The 15,287-nt window shown below is 31.7% G+C and overlaps 1 protein-coding gene across 6 annotated transcripts in view; it reads right to left on the bottom strand.

Annotated features, from left to right (window-relative positions):
* The window catches only part of LOC143058951 (mitogen-activated protein kinase kinase kinase 2-like), a 54,303-nt gene that overhangs the window by 13,119 nt on the left and 25,897 nt on the right, over positions 1-15,287 (bottom strand). For all 6 annotated transcript variants that reach the window (XM_076232425.1, XM_076232424.1, XM_076232429.1 and 3 more), the window contains exons 5-8: positions 4,576-4,681; positions 3,503-3,679; positions 1,289-1,420; positions 573-658 (exon numbers count right to left, since the gene is read on the bottom strand). In XM_076232425.1, the coding sequence (XP_076088540.1) occupies positions 573-658; positions 1,289-1,420; positions 3,503-3,679; positions 4,576-4,681 (501 nt within the window). The remainder of the gene's footprint in view (positions 1-572; positions 659-1,288; positions 1,421-3,502; positions 3,680-4,575; positions 4,682-15,287) is intronic.

The following is a 15,287-nucleotide window of genomic DNA, read 5'->3' as shown; positions in this document are numbered from 1 at the left end:
CATGTTAAACACAAGACAAGACAATATGTACAGGACAAGACATACAAATACTACACACCCATCCAATCACTCGCTCATTCTTACTCACATGCACACGAATTAACAAACATGTATGATTCAGTAATATAAAATAGTGATTATGGAAAGATAATTTTGAGCACAATCAGGTCAAAAAAAGTTTTTAAGCTATCGAGAAAATCTGTTCGAAGATTTAATAAATGGAAACACACACTCAAACATCTCTAAATTAGTATCATCAGACAAATCATCACTACCTTCTATTAATATTTTGCTCAGATAGTTGGGACATAGATCCCGCAACATTGCTATATTTATATCTATAGTAAATAATGTCATTGCTGTATGAATATACTGTAGAAACATAATTAATTTACCACATTTCTTAAATGATCTCTTAGGGATAAACTATTTTAGTTTCCAGTTAGATAAAGTAACACAATCAATAGGTTAATTTTCCATTAAGTTTAATTTTGTGGATACTATCCATCTTCAAAGTAAATTAAATGAAAACTCCAATAAAAGTTTTCTGCATCTATCACAGATATACTTACTGACTACTACTAGCATAACTTCCACTGTCCAGTGATGAGATACTACCGGTCATTTTCCCTGATCCTTCTGGGCTATGATAGACACCCTACAAAAATCATCAATTAAAATTTCCATTATTGGTTAGTATTAGTTGTACTGGTATATATGCTTGAGTAAGAAAATTGAATCATTGACTAAAACGTTTGACCATGTCAGGATTTCTGTTGACATGGAGAATACCAGTCTTTAGTTTTCTATGTTGTGTCTTGTGTACTATTATTTGTCTGTTAGTCTTTTTCTTTAATATATATAGCAATGGCATTGTCAGTTCATTTTTGAACTATGAGTTTGAATTTCTCTTTGATATCTTTCATCCCTCTTTTGGCACAGAAATTGAGAAATAATTCTCCTTTTTAAACATGTTTAAGGGATTTTATTCATTTCAACTAAATGAACATGAAGAGAACTATAATGGTTTACTTTTTAAATTGTTATTTGTATGGAGAGTTGTCTCATTGGCACTCACACCACATCTTCCTATATCAATCTATTGAATGGTATCAATCATGTTGTTATTTCAAATTTCTTCTATCAGTTTATTTTTTCAGTACATACATGCTGCAGAAAAAAATTACCAATAACTTCACTTGGAGAAGCCCTATGAAGCTAAACAGTTTGACCCTCATTATACACGTGCAAAAATCTCTGACATGATTAAAACCAAGAGCTATCTTACCTCATCCCCTTCCTCAGGAATGAACTCTCCCTCACTGTTAACAGAGGTACGTGAAACACTATGGGATATTCCATGTGGCAGGTGTCCAGGGGGTGGGCTAGGTGATTCTCTGTAGTCAGAATGTTTGGAAGACTGAAAAAAACACAAATTAATCATACATCATTTTCTTCACAATAAGCATGATAAGTACCGTATCTCGCGGACTAAAAAACGCACCCCTAAATAAGCCGCACGGCCGTTTTTGGGGGGGAGGATTGTTTTTGTCCTTACATAAAACGCACCTGAATATAAAGCGCACCTTGAAGGAAACATACATTTATTCTACTGACCTTAGTGTTATGAATGTTCTCTCCTTTTGTAACTCACACCGTTATATGTTTCATTTCTATTTTCAGATTAGTGAGAAAGTTGAGAGTATTTTTGTATATATTTATTTGTCATTTTAAAATAAAACATCTTAATAAAATAATTATACTTTTCTCATTGTTTTAATTATGCCAGTTTCGTTTGTTGTTGTTTTTTGTCAACAATGGCCATGTGTTGACAGCTTGGGTGTCCATTGAACCTTGTTGTTTTGATTAAAATTAGTATGGTGCTGATTGCTTGTTTATTGTTTGAATTGGAATTAAGGATTTTAATTAATCTTGAAAATGTATTCATTAAAGGTCACCCAAGCCATAAAACTGCCATTGTTTACCTTGATTGTGACCTACTTACCTGTACCCACGTGTGAAAACTGTTCACCCATAAGTCAGAAAGAAAATTAATTAAATCAATCTTATGAATTTTATTGTTGTTTATAAAATAAAAGTTGAAGTTTTAAAAGTTGAAGTTTTAAAAGTAACAAACATTTTTCAATTTTAATTTGGATGAATACCACAAACAAAACCATTCAGTTTCTGCAAGTCATTGTCTATTTTTAAATGAAAGTGATATGGGCCACGGAAAGGGGAATTCAAATAAGACGGCCATAAGTAAATGTCTTAGCAGATTAAATTATAAAAATAAATATCCTTTTTTTTTTATTTAAACATCCGATTATATGTGGCTACAATATTTCATAAAGATATTTCATTTTGAAACACAATAAAACGACAAACAGTTACTCCTCAATAGTATATCCTGTATGATACCTCTTTGCAAACACGCTTATCTTTCTTTGTTTATGAAACACTTTAAAGTGTCTATTTAAGCATATATGCATCACCATCGTTATTAAAAGAAACTTGGAATATTGGCCAGACACACAATCACATTCTTAATTATTTCATTAGAAAATTTTATTTTAAAACACATTAAATCAACAAACAACTACATATTTATGATAAATACACAATCAATATCCTGTATGGTACCTCTTTCAAAACACAGTTATCTCTCTTTGTTTATAAAATGAACAGAACACATGGTTATCAACTTCCCAAACCAACAATGATTGAATGAAATAAAGAACAAACGATAAAGTAAATATATTTATTCATAACAAAATATGCCACATTAACAATTTATCAAGTCACTGCAAGCACTTGACAATCTGACTGTCTCCAGAAAAAAAAATCAAATATTTTTTTTTCACGCTCATCCTGAAAACAGAAAAAAATACATACATAAAGCGCACCTGAGTATAACACGCAGGGACAAAGACAGAGAAAAAAACCTGCGGCTTATTTAACGATTTTAACGGTATATCAAAAATTGTAAAGTTAAAAAAATAAAGTATGTGTCAGTGGGACACAGATGTCTTGCCCCTACTTCTATATTCAGCAATTTTTCCATTTGTTAAAGGCCAGAACTCCAGAAGGTAAGAGTGATGCAACTCAAATTAATTTTTCATCTGTGTTTGATGGTAAATTGTATTGTGTGTCCATAACATTTGGTTGTGGCAAGGTATAGTTAGAGTGTGGTAATGGCAAATTCATCAATTTTTTTATTGAGAAAAATCCTGTTTAATTCTTTAAATAAAAACAAAAAACGTGAGTTTAAATTATTGCGATTTTAACCGTGATAAATTTTTCACAATAATAAAAACATCACAATTTCTGAGTTTAAAGTACCAAAAGCTGAAACAGGACTGCATGGTCAATTTTCACAACTCTAAACTTCAAATTCATTCTAACAATTAATGGACATAATTTTCGAAAACCATAATGTTGCTGTTTGTTATATTTATTCAAATGAAATAATCAATGGCATTTTAAGACTGCCTGTACTAACCATTGTACCAAATCCACTCTCACTGGTTGAATCTTTGGACTGATGTTTTCTGACATTGGTATAACCACAGCCAGCGGGAGGAGACAGGAATAGCCGAAGACTTGTGATTTTCTCATTCTTGTCCACTAGATCAATGGCTGCATCTAATTCTTTTTGATTTGTAATTGGTATGTGTACCTTCAAATGAAGAAAAATCTTACATATTACTAAAAACATATTGAAAATACAGTGAAACCTGACTAAACCGAATCCTGCATAAACTGAAAACCCGTCTAAACCAAACATGTTCTTAAGCACCATCATATCAAATTGTATGTGTTGTGAACCTGATAAAACCAAACATAGACCAAAACCAAACAAAACCTTAAGTCCTGTAGAGGTTCCGTATAAACAGGTTTCACTGTACTAACATATTTATGCAGCAGTGTATAACTAGTTAAGCCATTTCTATTGATATTTTATAGTCTTTCTGTGTTGTAATGTTACATAACTGTTTCAGGTTAAAACAAAGGTCTGCGCCTGTTGAAACACTCAAACCCTGCTGTATTTGTTTGCTCAAGTCCTATGTCAGGAACATATTAGTGGTTGCCTTTTGTTCAGATGTGGTTCATAAAATCATAAGGGTTTCTCATTTTTTATATAGGTAAGTAGATTGTTGTTTTTCCTGTTTGAATTGTTTTACACTAGTCATTTTGGGGCCCTTTATAGCTTTCTGATCAGTTTGAGCTGAGCAGTGTGAGCTGAGGATTCATGTGGATAACCGTACTATATGACCTGTAATGGTTTACTTTTTACAGATCACGACTTGGACAATGTTGGATGGAGAGACATCTCATTGGCACTCATAACATATCTTCTTATATCTTATCACTTGCCTATATAAGTTGAGTAAACACTAGACAAACAATTTTTAGTCAAATGCTATTGTTATCAATAAGCATTGTCAACCAACAAAACAAAAATAACAATTAAGGGAGATAACCTGTGTAAAGGGAGATAATTTTAGTAAAGGGAAATAACTCTTTTATCAATAAATGTGTTCTATAAATGTTAGCGTTGCCTTAAAAGTTCACCTCTCCATTTGCCTGTGTGAAGAATATCATTAAATCCATAGTATACATCTCTGATACTTTCATTCTAAGGTGGCTGTATGTCAGTGGTCTGTGTATGTTGATACTCCTGAAATACAAAATATATCAGTCATGAAAACAATTCCACATTATTGAAGGTAGAATCAAGTCAGGTTTGACAAATGTTTGATGTATATACATGATATATACATATTTAATACAAGACCATATGATCTACTAGCAGGACTAGTAAAATTCTCTTGTTTTTTTATCTTTCACAGTGGGGAGGTTGCTTTCCCAATTATACAAAGCTAACAAACTTCTAGCATATATTTATATTTTATATATGCAATTGATAGACAGTAAAATAACGAAACAAAAAATGAAATCCATGGAAAATTTGTAACCGAAAGTCTCTTATCAAATGGCAAAATCATAAGCTCAAACACAACATCAAAAGAATGGATAACAACTGTCATAATCCTGACCTGGTAAAGGCATTTTTCTATGTAGAAAATGGTGGATTAAACATGGTTTTATAGCTAGCTAAACCTCTCACTTGTATGACTGTGAGTCAAATAGAATTCCATTATATTGACAACAATTATGTGTGAACAAAACACAAAAAGACATAATAGGTAATCATAGAAGAATGTGTCTGAGGACACGACTGCCCCTCCCCCACTCAGGCTTTGTAACAGAAATGGGACAGACAGAAAGAATGACGGAAGGACAGACGGAAGGAAAGACGGAAGGACAGACGGAAGGACAGAAAGACAGATGGTCAAGGTTAACACTTAATGCCCTTGTCGCCCATGAGGTAGAGCAGTCAACATTGTGTAATGATCCTACTATTTAACTATATAGAAGGGATGATGCATGACATTTTCAAGAATGGTTACATGACTTTTCCTACTCCATTACTTCTTCTTAAACATACTCTTTTGAGGAATTTTTTGGACAGAAAAAAATGTTTTTATAGATATCTGATTTTGAAGTTTGTCCAAGTCTGCATATGGTCACAAGGTCATTTAATTGTTTAAGTTTTTTTCACAGACTACTCCATGTAGTCAAACATTTCAAATAAATCTAATAAATCTTATTCATATTGACCCTAAAATAAAGGTCACAAAATGACCTTTCATGTATCTTATACAAAAATAAATATATTATCATAACGTTCACGTAATTTTCTCCAAGTTTAAGTCCAACATCTAGGTCTCTTTTTCACATTTCATTAGAAACCTTTTTCTGATCAACACCGGATTAAGTAAATTTTAACCTTTTCAATCTCAGTATAAATTACAATTCGAACCTATTTTAATCTCAGCAGCTTTTCAAACCCATCCATCCATAACATTCGTTCTTACATAAAATACTGAGCAATAACATTACAATTAATTGTCAAAGATTTTTATCTATTTTGATCACGTAATTTGATTTAAAACTTAAAATTTTACTTCATTTTCTCACTGTTTGAAATTGAATGCACTTTTATTTGTACTCGAACAAATTGCTCAAGGTTAAAAATCAGCTGCTAATTTATTTCAAAATCTTGTACATTTTGTAATACAGTACACCTTTACATTAAGTCAAGGATAAACACTGAGATCTCACGATACAACAGCCTTTTTTATCTTTTTTAGGGGGGAATGAAGAAGGGATACAAGTAGCTAAAGGTATAAATGTTAATCAGATGTGATTTTCGTTTTAAAAACATGTAATACAGTACACCTCTACAGTAATTCAAGGTAAAATACTGTAATCCTATGATATAACAGGCTGCTTTTTTTTCATGGGGGGTTGGAGGAGGGGATACATATAGCTACAGCCACAATATAACAGGCAGGGTTTTTTTTCTTTTTTAAGGGGGTAGGAGGAGGGGAAGGTGTTGCTCAAAGTTAAATCAGATGTGTTTTTTTTTTCATTTCAAAATTGTGTAATACAGTGAGTACACCTCTACATTAAGTCAAGGTAAAACACAGCAATCCCATGATATAACAGGCTGCTTTGTTTTCTTTTTTAGGGGGGTGGTTACGTAGGGAGGGGGTTGCGCTCAAGGTTAAATTAGATGTGTTTTTTTTTTATTTTATTAAAATTGTGTAATACAGTTCACCTCTACATTAAGCCAAGGTAAAACACAGCAATCCCATGATATAACAGGCTGCTTTGTTTTCTTTTTTAGGGGGGTGGTTACGTAGGGAGGGGGGTTGCGCTCAAAGTTAAATTAGATGTGTTTTTTTTTTAATTTTAATAAAATTGTGTAATACAGTACACCTCTACATTAAGTCAAGGTAAAACACAGCAATCCCATTATATAACAGGCTGCTTTTTCTTTTTTAGGGGGGTGGTTACGTAGGGAGGGGGGTTGCGCACAAAGTTAAATCAGATGTGGTTTTTTTTTAAATTTTAATAAAATTGTGTAATACAGTACACCTCTACATTAAGTCAAGGTAAAACACAGCAATCCCATTATATAACAGGCTGCTTTTTCTTTTTTAGGGGGGTGGTTGTAGGGAGGGGGGTTGCGCTCAAAGCTTAATCAGATGTGTTTTTTTTTTAATTTTATTAAAATTGTGTAATACAGTACACCTCTACATTAAGTCAAGGTAAAACACTGCAATCCCATGATATAACAGTCTGGTTTTTTTCTTTTTTAGGGGGTTAGAGGGGGAATATATGTACAGTGATAGGTTAAATCAGATGTTATTTTTGTTTTAATATCATGTTATACAGTACACCTCTACATTAGCAGGATCTGCTTACCCTTCCGGAGCACCTGATATCACCCCTAGTTTTTGGTGGGGTTCGTGTTGTTTATTCTTTAGTTTTCTATGTTGTGTCATGTGTACTATTGTTTTTCTGTTTGTCTTTTTCATTTTTAGCCATGGCGTTGTCAGTTTGTTTTAGATTTATGAGTTTGACTGTCCCTTTGGTATCTTTCGTCCCTCTTTTAGGTCAAGGTAACAGATTGCAATCCTATGATTATAAGGTCAGGCTTTTTTTTCTTTTTTAGGGGGGATGGAAGATTGGATACATGAAGCTTAAGGTTAAATCAGATGTTATTATCTTTTAAAAACATGTAATGATGAAGTAAACCTTTACAATTTAAGTCAAGGTTAAACACTGCATTCACATGACATTGAACAAGATGGCTGTGTTTTAGGGGAGGGGAAAATGGGGGAGGAAGTTATTAGAGGAAGGTTAAGAGGGGAAACCTGTTAAGTTACTATCTTGTTTTATTAACAAGAGGCTCTCAAGAGCCTGAATCGCTCACCTTAATTCTTTTGGTTAAATCTCTCATCAATGATTATTTTGGCTTTTCAATTTATTTAAGTGTTTTTTGGATCGTCCTATTTTCTTCAAAAGCTAAAAAAAATAATCATTTTCTCCTATGTTCTATTTTAGCCATAGGAGCTATGTTTCTTGACATACAAAGAAATAAAATATAAATTTATACTAGATACTCTGAAACTCATTTAGCCTAAGTTTGGCTGAAATTGATACAGCAGTTTCAAAGGAGAAGATTTTTTAAAGTAAGTCAACATGATGAACAAATTGTGAAAAAAGTCTTTAAAGGGCAATAACTCCTTAAGGGGTCAATTGACAAATTTGGTCAAATTGACTTAATTGAAGATCTTACTTTGCTGAACATTATTGCTGTTTACAGTTTATTTCTATCTATAATTATATTCAAGATAATAAACAAAAACAGCAAAATTTCCTTAAAATTACCAATTCAGGGGCAGCAACCCAACAACAGGTTGTCTGATTCATCTGAAAATTTCAGGGCAGATAGATCTTGACCTGTTAAACAATTTTACCCCTTGTCAGATTTGCTCTAAATGCTTTGGTTTTTGAGTTATAAGCCAAAAACTGCATTTGACCCCTATGTTTTATTTTTAGCAATGGTGACCATGTTTGTTGATAGATCACAACTTCTGATACAATTTACAAACTAGATACCCTAAGGAACATTCAGTTAAAGTTTGGAAGTATTTGGCCCAGTAGTTTCAGAGGAGAAGATTTTTGTAAAAGATTACTAAGATTTCGAAAAATGGTTAAAAATTGACTATAAAGGGCAATCACTCCTAAAGGGGTCAACTGACCATTTCCGTCATGTTGACTTATTTGTAAATCTTACTTTGCTGAACATTATTCCTGTTTACAGTTTATCTCTATCTATAATAATATTCAAGATAATAACCAAAAACAGCAAAATTTCCTTAAAATTACCAATTCAGGGGCAGCAACCCAACAACAGGTTGTCTGATTCATCTGAAAATTTCAGGGCAGATAGATCTTGACCTGATAAACAATATTACTCCATGTCAGATTTGCTCTAAATACTTTGGTTTTTGAGTTATAAGCCAAAAACTGCATTTGACCCCTATGTTCTATTTTTAGCAATGGCGACCATGTTTGTTGATAGATCAAAACTTCGGATACAATTTATAAATAAGATACCCTAAGGAACATTCAGTTAAAGTTTGAAAGTATTTGGCCCAGTAGTTTCAGAGGAGAAGATTCTTGAAATAGTTTACGACGACAGACGACGGAAGACAGACGACGGACGACGACGGACGCCTTCGGGACAGGTGAGCTAAAAAGGATATCTAGAGATTAACATTTGCTCTCAGACTATCAATCAATTAATACATGGTGTATAAATCCTGTTTTAAGTCAACCTATCTACAAATAATCTAAATAAAATTATATTTAATCATTGACAGTTGTTAATGACTAGACCTGATTAAATAGCTGTAATATCTTAGATATCTTGCAAACAGACAAACAATCCCCTACCAGAACCTCAATAATACAATTAAGCCTTGTTCTTTTACAAAAACAGTTTTATATAACAAATTGCATTTCTATTTCTTTGTGACGCTTGCACCAAATACACTCTATATTTGATAACAACCATTTTGTCCTGTTTATATATACCGGTACATAAAACCACAATCAACTGCATCAATGATATTACACTGGTAAAATGGCAATCAATACTTGAAAGACTTTTTATTCAAACAGCAATAATATTTCAATGTAAAGGCATTTAAAACTTTACTGAAATGTTTACAATTTTCAGAATTTAAAACTTTTTGATTGACTTTTAAATTCATAAATAATTTAATTTCCAATAGATTTGTTGGGCAATAAAATTTGTGTTTTCAAATTTCTATTTGATAAAGAAAATTACCAAGGAGTAACTTATGCATGTTATTTCAGTTCAAAGCTATGTGTGTTAGACTTATATAATAAACTGAAGAAATTACTTTTTTATTTTTTTTTATTTGGAAGTTGAGAGAGTCATGCAGTCTTTTGAAGAATTAAATGGCTATTTCTTTTTCTTTTTGATTTGGATGTTCACAGATTTCACCCTAATATTAAGATACCTAATTTATATTCTTTTTCCCAACTTATAAAATTCTGAAGTTGCTACTTAAAAGCTGTTTAAAAGTACACAAATATTAGTTTTCTGGCTTCAATACCCCAGACAACATGGCCCAAGTAAACAAAAGGAAGCACAAACGATAGTAAATCTATTTTTGTCATCATTTTCAAGACATACTTATCATAAGTATACAAATATCAAAATAAAATGTCCTGTTAGTCAATCAATCCTGCCACCCACACACTTTATATGACATTTTTATATACGTCTGCAGTGTGCAGTCACTCAGCAGACGACACGCAAGGTCAAGGTCGTTACAAAATGGAGAATATGATCCTTTCTATAGCAAACTAACTGAATTCTTCTCCTTTCTCATAATATTTGACAAAGAAAAATAGAAATCGTGGAGATAATATAGATTTTAGCACTCCATCGAATGTGATACAATATTTCTCCACAGAAAACAGTAAAATTTTCAAATTTAAAATTTAACTGCTGAGAGAAGAAAAATCCTTTTGCACAAGATTTGGCGGTGGAAACTGACTTTTTTCTATGATTGATAAAAACATAAAGACTAACATATATTCCTTAGAGAAATGATTCATGTGGATAAAGACCGTTTATATATTTTATAATGAATTGCTCCTATGGTTGACCCGAGGACAAATAATCCCACTAGACAAATGTATATTTTATGATGTATTTTCCATCTTAAATACGACTAAAAAATAACAAAACAGCAAATTAATAGATCATTTGTTAAAGCTTAAAAAAAACATGAATAAAAGGAGATGGATAGCATGTGTTAATTCGAGACAGCAACACAACAACAAAATTAAACCAATCTGCATAGAGGACAGGACAACATGAACAAAATGGGAGAAAATATCTAATTTGGCAATAAAATTAGAAAGATCATATCATAGGGAACATGTGTACTAAGTTTCAAGTTGATTAGACTTCAACTTCATTAAAACTACCTCGACCAAAAACTTTTACCTGAGAAGGACGAACGAACGGACGAACAAACAAACAGACAGACGAATGAATGGAGGCACGAATGGACGCACAGACCAGAAAACATAATGCTGAAAAATGGGGCATAAAAATGCAATACCCTAGTGTCTGTAACCATTTATCATGTTACAAAATGTACCGACTTATGACTGGAGTTTTTAATTTTTTCAACTCTGGAAGAACATCCTGGTACTGTAATTTGTCAAGAAACAGAATTTAACAGAAGTATAAAGAACAAGCATACAATCATTGCACAATTTAAAAATTTCGTTGATTTTATTGTGAATTAGAAAACATAAAACAATTATTTTCTTCTCTACATTGCAACGATTGGAAGCTTGTTTTTATCTTTCATTCAGTTGCTCTTTTTCAGTAACTTGGCTTAAAGTATGGGCTAAGTACAAAATGTCCTACAGTATGCAGAGTAGGTTTTACCTGTCAAAAACTTATACATACATGTACTTGCTAGTCAAAAGAAAGCAATATAAAAATAGTCTATTCAATATGCATGATATGTTAAACTGTACATCAAAACAGAATCTATAAAAAGCATATTTTTTTTTAAGCTTCTCAAAGTGAAAATGACCTACACCAGAATAGGTAACCTGCCAAAAAGATAAATACATGTACTCCATACATGCAATAGTCAAAAGATGGCAATATGAAAATAGTTTATTCAATATGTCAAGCTGTACATCAAACAAATTAAATCTATAAAAAGCATATTTGATTTTTTTTTTAAGCTCTTTCTCAAAATGTTTGAACTGAAAATGTCCAACATCTGAGTCGGAATCAAATACATGTACTCCATACATGCCATAGTCAAAAGATGGCAATATGAAATAGTCTATGTCAAGCTGTACATCAAACAAAATCTATAAAAAGCATATTTGATTTTTTTCTAAGTTTCTTTCGCGAAATGTTTCAAGTGAAAAGACCGATTTAAAATACATGAGGTGACTTTACATGCATTAATGATCATGATGATCCATCATTTGATGCATTCTCAATAAACATTATTTAAATCCCGTAAAATTTTCTTCATGATTAAGTATCCCACTAAATGGTTTACTAAGGAGCAGATATTACATACTCAGTAAAAAATGATAAGTAAATATTTACAGTATCACTAGCCTGCATAATTTTACCTACTTTTTACCAGACACTTTATTTATCATGCGATCTTCACCCATTTTTTAAAGTACATTTTATTTTCTTTAAATTTTTTGTTCTTCTCTTGTCAGATAAACAAAATAACACCTGCGGAGATTACATTTGATAATTTTTAAAAATGAATTATAATTGGTGATGTTTGTTTTTAAAATTAAATTTTACATTTTTCAGGTTCTAGGTCTGGGTGCATTTTTGTCAACATGGTCAATGGACATTTTCCAAAATTGTAAAACAGAATATGATAATCTTCATTAAAGAGTATAATTAAATATTTTTAAGAAGAAGTATCAAGCAGAGATCAAATGAAAAGGGGGGGGGGGGGGGTTGGAGGGAGGTCGTCAGGATTCACGAGTTGATTTTTTTTTCAATCAAGGTTCACAGAAAATAAATTTCCATGATCACAGATCACGAAAATATAAAAAAAAAAATCTGTAGAAAAATGGATCAGGATATCGAAAATGCGGCAATCACGAAGAACGAAAATAACCCATCAGGCCCATCAATGATGTAGAGATATTATTAACAATAATTAAGCAACTATAGGTAATTATATTAGCCTCCTTCATCAGTTGACGAAATGATTATATATCATGCTCTTCAACTTTGTACTTGTTAGGCTTCATAAATATTTTGATCTGAATAATACATGACAAAACTTTCAATTTCAAAATCAAACTTTTGGACTGATTTCAAAATTATTTTCATATGAATTGATTCAAATTTCTGAATCAATTAACTGGTCAGATATAGTCCCTATCATTCCTTATAATTATGTATTGAAAAAAAAACACCTATTCTATATCTGACATACATGTATCTAAATGAATATTCATTAGCGATTATCGTATAATTAATATTCGTAAGTTATCAATAAAATCATCAATCATATGCATGATATGCGGAACATGTTTTACGTTCTAAAAAAATCCAGTTATCAATCATACATAAATTTACTTAAAAATAAATAAATTGTTCAATGTACAGTTTTTTTCTTCTACTTGTTTTTAAACTCACGACCATGACGACCACCCACCCATCCACTTTTAAAACTAATAACATCTTTGACTATAGTTTCTATCATAAGTATCATACCGCTAGAGCAGGGATGTGTTACTCATACATATATAGATATTATGATGAACCTAACAAATAAGAAGGAAAAAGAGATGACTAATGACCAAATAACATATAACAACTAGGGACCCAATAAGGCATATTTTTGCAGAGTGTAGCCTACCATCTATTTGTGAAAAAGAGATGACTAATGACCAGAAGGAATATCATAAACCTACTGCAGACCCAATAAGGTATATTTTTGCAGAGTGTAGCAATAACATAAACCAACTTAGACCCAATAAGGTATATTCTTGCAGAGTGTAGCTTACTATCTACAATGATCTATTTGTGATGTTTTATTCTCTATTTTTTCTGATCAAATGTCCCATCAGTTCTTCTAAAGATAAAAGTTAGTCAGAGGTATATTTTTGACAATTCTATCTTCAGTGCCAAATTAATTGGTGAAGAAAAAGATCAAACTCAACACCATACATGCCATATCAATATAATGATATATTTCTTTAGACTTAGTCAATCAATGAAACAGCTTGCGATTACTGTGACTAAGCTACATCTGTACCAGTAAAGCCAACCTCTCTCAAGTATTTTAGAAATTTTATTTTTCTGAAGTTAATAATGTCATAGATTTGAATACCCCACCCACTGTCCCCGGGCCTCAATCCAAACAGTTTACCACCCTTTATGGCAAACAATTGTTTTTTAGTAAATATCCCTAATTTTTTACTCTGGCCCCCTCTCATTTTTCAGTCCTCCCCATTATAACTTTTTTCTGTTATACAACATTGACTAAAGTTGATTATCTCCCTTCTCAACATTTTATTTGTATGCAAACTGCATATTTCATTACAGATTAACATTATTAAGTGCACATTCCTAAAATAATGTAAACAAACTTTTCCGGATCTGAAGAATTATTTAAATGTTTCAATGCATTAATTTTGTTTGTCGTCGATTTTCTTTCCGTTATTATATAATAAACAGCCACCACAACTGTACAAATCCAAATTTCCAAGTCTGGTCTAAGTCTCTATGTTATCAAATTTCTAATCCTTCAGCAAACTTTTCATATCCACTTTTGCATTCAACTAACTTGTGTCAAAATTCCTCAAAAGAAAAGAAAAAGCTGAATACTTTGGATTCATTTATTGTTAAATTTACCAACATGACCAACTTTTGTGCATGGAAGAATATTTAATCTCCGTGAATTTTTGCCTAGATGGATTTGCCGAGGTTTTCATTTAAGGAAATTGAAAAGTTGTACTCTGTTGAACTTTAAAATATGTGGTTTAACTGTACCCATGAAATCTTCAAAAATTGGTATCCCACGAACAATAACGAATCCGAAGAATATAAAAAAGTCCCGTTATGTATAGGTCAGAAACTAAAGCAAACAAGAACGAGTTTTAAAGGCTTAAACCAGCATGATCAGGTTACCACAGCGAAAGTAGTTGTGTAATATTTGATCTCTTAATTCACATAGACTTATGAATTTTCGCAGCTATGTTTCAAAATGACAAGCATTTTAAAAGACTGTTGTAAATGACCGAGAAAAAAAGAGGTCTGTATCCTAATTTTTGAAATATAAGCCATTGTAAATTTGGACGGAAATGATTCTTTCTAGACTTTATTTACATTCATGACATTAACATTTTTTTCTTTCAAAAACAAGGAACAAATAACAAAGAATTTTCAAAATTTTCAAAATTAGCTCCTTGAACTATATAATGTATTCAAATTATAAAAAGTAAAATTGTGGTTAGTAGGCAGATTCTTTAAGGCATTAGCACTAGAGAGTATTCCAAAAGTTTCTGACAAAAAGTCGAAAACAATATCGGCTAGCATCCATAAGATATGTAACAGAGACATAGTGTAGGCAGTACAAACCCATTGATCATGGCCTTGGAGAAAAGTTTCCTCTTACTAAGTGTAATAATGTTATAAAATTTGATCTAATTCTTCCTATTAACATGTTAGTATGTAAACAGACAAAATGAATTGCCAAAAACCTAATTTTCTTCAATGACATGTTTTGTTTTTGTTTTAATATCAA

This window comes from Mytilus galloprovincialis, chromosome 14, assembly GCF_965363235.1.
Source record: "Mytilus galloprovincialis chromosome 14, xbMytGall1.hap1.1, whole genome shotgun sequence".
Classification (NCBI taxonomy): Eukaryota; Metazoa; Mollusca; class Bivalvia; order Mytilida; family Mytilidae; genus Mytilus; species Mytilus galloprovincialis.
The sequence above is the reverse complement of the archived record's forward strand: the minus strand, read 5'-3'. Positions and strand labels throughout refer to the sequence as shown.